Raw genomic sequence first — 9,716 nt, 5'->3', positions numbered from 1 at the left:
GGTACCACATTTTAAAACTAAGTTGCAGTCCTCACTCCCCCCTCCTTCCCCACCCAATACAAGGTTGAGAGTCTAAAACAAACAACGGGTGGATGTTGACAACATTGTGGGTGTGGTGGGGGAGGAGCTGGGCATTGGTAGTTGAATCTCGCGCGACTGTTTGCTTTAAGTGCAAATATGTCCCAAGAATGTTGTCTATGATTGTAACCCATGCAATCGTGACGTAGCAAAACACATGCGTTCAAGTTGCGATTGATTATTTTCGACTTCTCATCATTCGAAAAAGTGGCGCGAATCTTTTATCGTGGTATTTAGAACCAAAAAAAAAACCAACAACAACAACAACATTCACATAAATACTTATAGTTAATTTAAAATCTTGGTGAATACCGATACAGGACCCATTCGAATTTATATAACAGTTTTATCTTTATCTTTATCGCCCGTTTTACTATTAGCTCGAATCCCATATAGCCGTGACCATGGATACTGTGTGGTTTACGATTCAAGGGTTTTTAAGTAGCGTTTTTGGATGATGATTTGTTGTTACAACACATGATTTGGCATTCGATTCAGAAACAAATAAAATCTCTTTTCCGAATCTTATTTGAAAAAAATGGAAATGGTATCAACGGGAACAGATATCTTACGGGATGCCACCATATCTGCGTTATGACGTCATAATCAAGTTCCTAATTATTCTTTGTTTCCATGTGACGTCATAAACGGCCATCTTTGTGACCTTGAACAAGGAAATGGCGGCCTTTAATATTGGAACCCCAATCGAATCCCTGGTTTGAACTTTCTTTTGCGCCGTTTAGGAAAATTTGACTAGAAAACGCCGATATGTCAGCAAGGCTTCGAAGTTGCTCATTGGTCAAGGATGAACAAAGTGACAAAACCTACAAGGAAACCCCTATGTAGAGGCCATACGAAATAATGCAAGTGAACAGGAATAAAATGAAAAACATGCGGTCCATTTTTATGGACACTTTTTGCCACGTGTAAGGGTTGGGCTCTGTCTTTTGCTCGTCGGCATTCGGCACTGGCGTGCTTCTGTTCGACTCCATCATTTCGATGCCTCCTATGGTGGCCACGGATTTGACAAGAGCGGGTTTGAAGTGATCAGCTTCTGCGACGTGGATCCTCTGGGGCTTCTGTCCTTTTCTCCTCCCGAAAAAGCAACAGAGACTCTGAATCCATTCGGGGGGAGATTCTTCTCTGTAGTAGATCCACTGAGTTAAAATGTTGGCGAACAGAACCAAGGTGATTATTATCATTGTCCCTTGGAGTAGCACGCCCAGCACAGGGACACCATCTGAAGTGACTGGTAAAAATGAAGGAATCATAAGAAGAAACACTGTCATGGACAGCAGTACCGTTGTCACGAAGCCAATACGCTCTCCGCTTTCCACGCGAATAAGGAAGCTACTCAGTGACAGGACAGTGAGTATAATGCAAGGAATTGTAAGGTAAAACGTATAGTAAAGCGATTTGCGTCTCATGCGCACGGTGTACACAGCCTCGCTGAAGTTGAATTGACAACACTCTCCGTGGTCTGTTTCTGTGATCTCAAAAGTAGGTTCCAGTACCTCCCAGTTCCCACTTTCCACAAAACGATCTGAAATGAATAAATTAAATACGGAAATTAATAATGATGATGATGATGGTGATGACTTAATAAATGCCAAAATTTTGCTTCCTTAGAGCTTTACCAGGACCGGGATTAAACAACGGTTCTTAGGTACTAATGAGTTCATTTTATGGATAGAACCCTTCTCAAAATACGTGCCGTACCAAACAGTGTCGTCATCTGCAGCCCATTGACACTAAAAGCACCGGGATGTTTGCTGTTTGGTGCACCAGGCTCCTTTTTTATGATTACAAGTGCTCCTATTACTATCGGAACAGTTTTCGTGCCCATCTCCCACATCCTGAATACTTCAGTTTCTAAATCATCGTTCCTTGATGTGATGGTGATAATTATTATTATTAGCAGAGATAAATATCACTGAATGGCCTCCTTCCTGATGCATTCATCGAAATGTGTTTGCTGACTAATCAAATTCATCCTTATAATATTAGAAACTCCACTGCGTTTTCTTGTAGAACAAGTATCTGACAGTTTGCAATACGCTTTAAAGGACCTAAATTGTTTAATTCTTACAATACAGGAATTCAGAATGCTGACAGTTTTTCTCAATTTAAGTCTAAATTAAAAAAAAAAACATTTGTCCTGAACTGACTTCCCCTTGTTTTGTTTGTTTGTGTTCTTGCTTTTTAACCTAAATGTGCTTACAAATTAAATAAGCACACCTCAATTATCATTTTATAGTTGTATTTTTCTTGAGGTGCCTGCAGCCCGAATAAGCCGTGATGGTTTCTATTTGGGCATCCTCGCCTTATGATTTTCTTTCATTGATTATTTAATATCTCTTGTAGTTTAATTAATATATATTAAAATAACAAAAGTGGCAAAAATAAACTGAACTGAACTAAACTGAAAGAAAAAAAATATTTATTTGGCACATTTTTGTATCTTTTAAAAAATCCAATTTAAACAGAACTTTAATGTACAATTGTTAAAATGTTACCAAATTTGTAAGCTTTTGTATAGGGGATTTTATTATTATTATTATTATTATTATTATTATTATTGTTATTATTATTGTTATTGTTATTGTTACGGTTATTATTATTATTATTATTATTATTATTATTATTATTATTATTATTATTTCATTATTCCCTCTAACTAGCCAGAACATTGATACATTGATTGCTGCCATTGTTTGTGAACCATGACAATCAGTGGTATTTTTGAGACCTTACTTGTGAACTGACTCTTATCCTTGAAGCTCTTGATTCTCAGCAGATTTTCTCCATAGGTGTATGAACCAAAGGCTATTGTGCAATTCTGTTGATCAAACGGCCAATCGTCCACCTGCATTTCGCAATTGACTTTAAACGTCGCCGGACCACTCCAAATACACCCACCATCATGTTTCACTGAAACATCGGTGACAAACTTGCCCGGACCTCCAGCTAAATTAATCTGGTCGTCACCACTGGAGATAAAAAAGGCATTGTAAAATTCAGATTTGTAAAGAGCTTTCAATTGTTCGTTGATGGAACGACTGTCCGCCTACGTTGTCGAGGTTCAATAGCTTTTCTTAAATCGCATATCCGCATTCTTTAATCATTTTTTTATCTTTCCCACATTTGTATATATCATAGTTTCGAACGAGTACAAGTATGGGAATGTTTCATATATTCTATCAGGTAATAACAAGTGCTTTTCTTGATTTTTTTTTTGTGTTTTGTACATTGAGTCCAGCTTTTAAACTCCTAGATTTTGTGACACTCCTAATTTAAGGATTGCATCATATTCCTATCGTACTGTGTTGTATTTAACAAATATTCACCGAAGTGGAGCTGAATAATTAACAACTATTCACCGAAGTGGAGACCTATACTAATGGATATTTACCTAGCAGCGAAGTGCCAAATGCGTCACTTTCACCGACACTGAGGTAAACGCTTCTTTTAGATTGATTTCCCCCCCGAAACCAGACCTTTCCAGCAAATCACAACACTTTTGCATGAAAATTTATTTCACTTAAGTGTATCAGGCTAATTCACAATTCCATGAGGGCGCGTTGGATATGGCTATAACCAGTCTCATATCCAACAAGAACTAATGGAATAATTGTTTTATTACATTTTCGTTCAATTCTGGACACATGACAGGGGTTTCATTAAGGTTTGAAGCAGGACGGCACATTTGCTTAACACCCGGGCAATGTATTGGGAAGGCCCACAGGGTTTTCCCTCGTAGGGGGGCTCTGGGGGCAGGCACCACCAAGAAAAGTTCGAAAATCTTAAGTTGCAGAGATGTGTTTTCCTGCATTCTGAAGCCAAGAGCAATGTTCGTCAACCACAGAAAAATCACACCTTTCTTAGACAAGTTAATGGTTCAATAACCACTTGAAGAATATCAATTCATTAACGTGACAAAAAAGTCCTCTCACACTCTGGCCTTTTCTGATCTGGAGACAATTCGGCTCGCTAAGAAACATAATCGGCGATCGACAGCGATCTTTTCTGGGCCACCAAAGCGAAACACGCAACATTGGGGCATTTCAGGTGGTCTTTTATGGATGTAGCAATTCTTTTCGCAATGCGTTATGGGGCAATTCGTCCTGAATTGAACTTGGCTTTTGAAATTGAACACAGCGTATGAAATTGTGACATTTTGACAACAGAAGACATCATTGAGATGGTGAAAGCAGACGGGCAAAGTCATGTCCACAGCCGTCAGTTTAATGAAACCCCTGCCGGATGATCATGGACCCTTAAAAATTAAAGCCAAATTTTATTGCATTATATCTATTTTGATTTTACAACCGAACGGCCAAAATCGGTTTCCATACAAGGTCATTACGGTGTATGAGATGATAACCGAGATTGAGTGAACTAATCACAAAGCTAGAAAAGCAATATCCGAGGACGAAAATTTTATAACGCACAATATTTTGTCGTGTTCCAAAGAGGTAAACTTGACATTCACAAGACACGTTATGGTGGTTGTGACAATCTTCTTTAATGAAATGAGTGATAAGCGTATTGAAATGGGCCTGGACATATCGGACGGAGACAATCTTTCATTTGAATGTACAGTTAAACTTGAGAAAAAGTCGTTTTGCAATAACCGACTCTGAATTGTTGGATTGTATTTCAAGAATGCTTACTTGTTGAAAAGTGCGATGTCCGGAACCCAAATTTCATTGGGTGAGAAATGCACGCGGCCAATATTCTTATAATCGCTTATATTCCACTGAAGGAATTCGTTTTTCCATTTCTGCAAAACAAGAAAACAAACCACTCACTTATTTTAGTACTGATATACGTCAATCATGAACAAAAAATCTTGGGATAGAAGTAATAATGTATCCTATAAAATCCTATTTTATACGCATTATTTAGGGATCGAAGCCGTTTTATCAGTTTTGTATCATCCTTCTTTCCCTCTATGTCCTGTTTTACCCACCCCTCCCTGCCTTCTTTCTTCCTCTCCCTATTCCCCTATTCCGCTCTCCTCCCCCTCTCATGATAACTGATAGTTAACTAGAACTCCGTCGAATCATAGTTAGAGAGGACTGGTTTTGAAGCTCGGCAAACATCAAAGGAGCAAACAAAGAGTCCAAGATTTAGGTTGGAAAGTTCGCGACCGTGCACAATCTTTTGTTTTCCACTCATACATTATGCATGATTTACGTAACCAACACGTTTCTATTGGATAGTTCCTCAGTACGGAGTAAACAACTATTGTCTTTTGTGCACGGTCAAGGCCAAAAAAGAGAACCAGAACCTACAACAAGGTAATTTGCCGGGTTTCATAATTATTTCCCTGTATCGACTATGGTCGAATTAGTTGTCTTACTTGTATAATCCATGTGTCCAATACCACCAACTGTTCTTGGGTGTCCTGTTTTAAATAAATACGAAGAGACCGGCTGATCAATAAGACATCTTTTGATAGATCAGCAAGTAATCGTATCCGATCTCTGTGAGTGAAATATAAAATATTCTAGTATAGCCAAAGGATATAGCATTGATGCGGAATTGATGCGGAATTGATTGTTTTATTATTCAACAGATTGACGACAAAGCACAATTTTCGACGTTTATTGGGAAAAAGATGGAAAAACTAATATTCTTCTACGCACGACGAATATTGAGCGCGCTATGACCATATTTGACATTGTCACAATGTGTTGAATAATAATATTGTTTATATGTTCGTAATATATGTCCGTAAAGAATAAATCTTTGCCATACTGTTTTCAATACCAAATAAGAATTATTTTTCGCTTTGAATGTTACAATGTGCCTTTTTTCTTTATGATTTATTTCCTGCATTAAGGACTACGCTTAAGTTATGCTGCTGCTGCTGCTGCTGCTGCTGCTGCTGCTACTACTACTACTACTACTACTACTATTACTACTACTGCTACCACCACCACCACCACCACCATCACCACCACCGCTACTTCTACTACTTCTACTACTACTACTACTACTACTACTACTACTACTACTACTACTACTACTACTACTACTACTACTACTACTACTACTTCTACTACTCAAGCTTATCTAGCTGAGTACAAGCAAGAAGTAGGACGGCGAGCGAGACAGCACCCTGTCGTAATAAAAACCAGAAGTAATTGTGTTAACAGCAGATTCAGGAGTATAAATTATTGTGTAATCAGGTCGGCTACTACCACAGAGTACGCATGAGCCAGACTCTACACGAATGCTTTATTAGAATACAAGATAGAATAGTATAATTACGTGACTGCGGTTACAGTGTGCTAATCAGTAATTACAGACCGGTACTTTGAAAAATAAAAAAATTGCAATTATTCTACTCCTAATGTATTATCCAAAAATAAAGGAGCAAACAGTACATGATTCACCTTAAAAGACAGAATTTATGCTACGAATTCGTAAGGAGAGGAGGGAGTTGAATAATGAGGTCTGAGTCTGAGATGTGTTAATACTTGAGGCGAAATGAGATTACAACTGAGAAATAAATTACACGTACCACTCGTACAAGTCTGCTAATTCTCATCGCAAACTCCACATCCACATGTTTTCTTCCACTGATCACAGGGCGAACTTTCTTGTCATAGTTCAATAAAAGGTCTGCTCGTATCTGATGTTCAGGCGAAGACAGTGTTGAGCAAAAAGACCCTTACAACAAACAAATATGATTTATTGTGGCATATGTTGGTTTTCACGGTAACTAACCCTAGAGGAGAGGGAGCTACGGTCTCCGCAGGCAACGCTCGAGGGAATAAAGACGCAAGCGAAGTGCATTCGAAGTCTTGCAAGCGATTTAATATTCTTTTAAGGAGTATAAAAGCAGGAGCCGTCACAAAAAAGAGTAATTTCGAATTACATTGAACTGTGTCTTGGTTGACTAATTCAACTTTCTTTTAGTACACCGAGAATTTGCATTAGCGATTAGGGCGCTATGCCGGAAATGCGTCATTTAATGTAACACCCTCTCAAAATCGCATAATTATGAAATAAATTTGCCCGTCTGCGATTGCTAAACAGACAAGGTAATTATTAAAGACATTTGGTTCTATATCTCGTCGATACAAGCCGATTTCTCGGGGTCTGGGACTTTGATTTGCAAGAATTTGACTATAATTCAAATACAATGTTAAATTAGATTAAATTTTTATAACAATGCCCGTTGATTTTCGCTTACAATTTTACCATTTGTGCTGTGCTGCAATTACACAAGACACATTATCTCGATAACATGCTGTCTTGATCGCAGATTTAAGTAAAATAACGTTTCATTTCAACGTCAGGATGTCCCCCTGCCATCCTCAATATATGGAATGCCTCCCCGGCTCTGTCTTTCGCCCCTTTTGTGAACATTTGAACCGAAGATGAAATGATATATGAAATGAATCATACATTGATATGAAATTAAGTGAAGCTACTGCGAAGAACATAGCTTCACTTCATTAATTTGAAGCAAATACGAAACGGATCACAGGAAGGTCATAAGAACGTTGAAATTCAGGAAATTATCGAAGATGGAGACCCCTAGCTCTTAATTCGAGCTTACTTGTTCACGTTGCGGTACAGTTTTTACAGTTTGTGACTTACCTTCAAAGAAAGAGGGAACGCCGAGACATATCAGCAAGATTTCGATTTTCTTCATCAGTATGTAGTTTTCTTAAAACTCCTCGTTAAGTCACGGCTCTAAGAAAAGCGGATTAATCTTTCTTCATTATTCGGCGTGAACTTGATCATGTTTGATCAGTAAAGACGAGACGACTGCAATATGCTCTCTTTTCTTGAAAACCATAAGAGCTCGCTTACGTCAAATACGGCGTCACGCTAATGACGAACAACAAGGATGATATCGGGGATCGATATGATTTCCTCTCCTTTAAAAGGATACTCCTAAGGGATTTTAAAGCACCAAATTTCAACGAATTTAGAAACTTTAACATTATTTACATAGCAGTGATAAAATACTTGTTTATCTTTTTAGTCCATTCAAGTCGCTTGGCACACAGCTAAAACAAATAGCAGACTTAAATAGAATTCGCACAGTCATTTTCAATTAATTAAGTAGTTAATTTTAATTACTTGGACTTAAATTGACATAACTTCTGCGTGAAGAAATCGTTATTGAAACCATCTCCAAACACCACATCTTCAAAAAAAAAAGAAAAAAGCTCATTTTAAGCGCTTTATGACACAACTAGTAGCAATCTTGGGCATTTCTAATGGAAGATTAGAACTACCCCATCTCTTAATTTTCAATGCCGGAAAAATGGCAGGCATCGCCTTTGCGGGAGAACTCAGATTGCTTTTGGAAGGAGGGAGACCAAACCTCTCATTTTGTTTTCCCAAGATTATCGCACCTTAACAATCACAACAAAGGTCAAGCATTTCTTATTAATAGCTTTTGATTTTCATCGTGCTGATTAATCAGAAGTATACCAAATTGACTAACTTTCTGGTACTATTCTGATTAAGGAAAATACAAACTGATTATCGGCTAAGATATCAACTTTGTGCTACACCAATTTTGCACATTGAAACACAGTGTGGTTTGTGAATCTCTGATGTGACGTTAAAGCTTCTGCCACTTCTAATCGTCATAGCTGCCAATATATGCCACAAAAAAAAAACAGTTCAAAAAGAGCACGGCTGATATAACGGTGAATGAATATATTTTATATTCCGCATAAGGCCAGGCACTGCCCTTCTTCATCAGGGTTTTACAAGTAATGTCTACGGTTTACAGAGAAGTTGACATGCGTGTAATATGCAACAGTACTTAATTTAAAATGACGAATTTAATGGAAGCAATAGAAAACGGTTGAAATCATTGATATAGCGGTAAATAAATATATTGGGAAGGGATGGATTACATTTCATGATCTTTCTTACCAGTAAGACTGGCTAAAGGTTCAAGGGTGTTAGCTGTGTTTGACGTACGCTTCTCTTGTTGTGAGTATACTATCACGATTCGAATTAATGAGTTCGAGTGCAATAAGTTAATGTCCTTAAAAAATACCGCCCACGGACAGTTGTCAAAGAAACGAGAAAAACTGAACACTGGGACCCCTCCCTAAACTCAGACAGGTGCAGCCTATGAAGATCCAATCAAATTTAAAGACAGTTTTAAAGCCACGTGCAAACCAACCGTACAATTAACGATGCTTTTCACGCTTTCTATTGTTAATTTGGTAATTAGGTAAGTACTAGTTACTTCACAGCAGCGGAAGAGAAACAAAGTGGCTTCCTGTCTTCGTTTTGCTAAATCATTTTCTGTCGATTGCCTGCTACATACCAACATAATTACTCACCTCAGTGTTTCAGTGAATTAACAATTATTAATTATTGGGCGAGGTTGAGCAAAATATGATTTGCCAGTGGCGAATAGATCAATTATTTCCCGAAGCCGAAGGCTAAGGCCAATAATTGATCTGCGAGACACTGACAGACCAATCACGATATTTTGCGGTAAACGAGTTCCATAATTGTTTTAGAATCATTCGGTCACCGCGTTTGTATTTTATTTTTGTTTTCGGGAAGCGGAAACTGAGCGCGCGCTGTCTTGTAGGATTGGTGTCCTTCTCAGCATAGTTTCATTTGTAGACTACATATTG

At 38.0% G+C, this 9,716-nt stretch overlaps 1 protein-coding gene and 1 long non-coding RNA gene across 3 annotated transcripts in view; one reads left to right on the top strand and one right to left on the bottom strand.

Moving 5' to 3' along the window:
* LOC138024154 (uncharacterized) overlaps positions 1 to 202 on the top strand; it is a 7,293-nt gene extending 7,091 nt beyond the window's left edge. The window contains exon 3 of the long non-coding RNA XR_011126911.1: positions 1 to 202. This exon is cut by the window's left edge and continues 351 nt beyond it. This is a non-coding gene — a long non-coding RNA (uncharacterized lncRNA).
* A 149-nt stretch (positions 203 to 351) lies between these two features.
* Positions 352 to 8,000, bottom strand: LOC138024153 (neuronal acetylcholine receptor subunit alpha-7-like). Of its 2 annotated transcripts, none has more exons than XM_068871260.1 (6): positions 7,696 to 8,000; positions 6,611 to 6,759; positions 5,444 to 5,488; positions 4,752 to 4,861; positions 2,833 to 3,068; positions 352 to 1,621 (listed from the first exon to the last, which is right to left on the bottom strand). In XM_068871260.1, the coding sequence occupies exons 1-6, from the start codon at positions 7,748 to 7,750 to the stop codon at positions 903 to 905; spliced, it is 1,314 nt and encodes a 437-aa protein (XP_068727361.1). In that variant the 5' UTR covers positions 7,751 to 8,000; the 3' UTR covers positions 352 to 902. The 2 variants fall into 2 exon arrangements, with proteins under 2 accessions (XP_068727361.1, XP_068727363.1); XM_068871262.1 differs by having other exon boundaries at positions 6,611 to 6,721; positions 7,696 to 7,994.
* Positions 8,001 to 9,716: the final 1,716 nt, after the last annotated feature.

This window comes from Montipora capricornis, chromosome 11, assembly GCF_036669925.1.
Source record: "Montipora capricornis isolate CH-2021 chromosome 11, ASM3666992v2, whole genome shotgun sequence".
NCBI classification, from domain to species: Eukaryota; Metazoa; Cnidaria; class Anthozoa; order Scleractinia; family Acroporidae; genus Montipora; species Montipora capricornis.
This window is presented reverse-complemented; position numbering and strand designations above follow the sequence as displayed.

Coding starts and splice junctions, on each gene's coding strand:
- LOC138024153 (XM_068871260.1), bottom strand. CDS start 7,750: ATGAAGAAAATCGAAATCTTGCTGATATGTCTCGGCGTTCCCTCTTTC. Junction 5,489..6,610: donor TTAGCAGACTTGTACGAGTG/GTACGTGTAATT, acceptor TATTTAAAACAG/GACACCCAAGAACAGTTGGT. Junction 4,862..5,443: donor TGGACACATGGATTATACAA/GTAAGACAACTA, acceptor CTTGTTTTGCAG/AAATGGAAAAACGAATTCCT.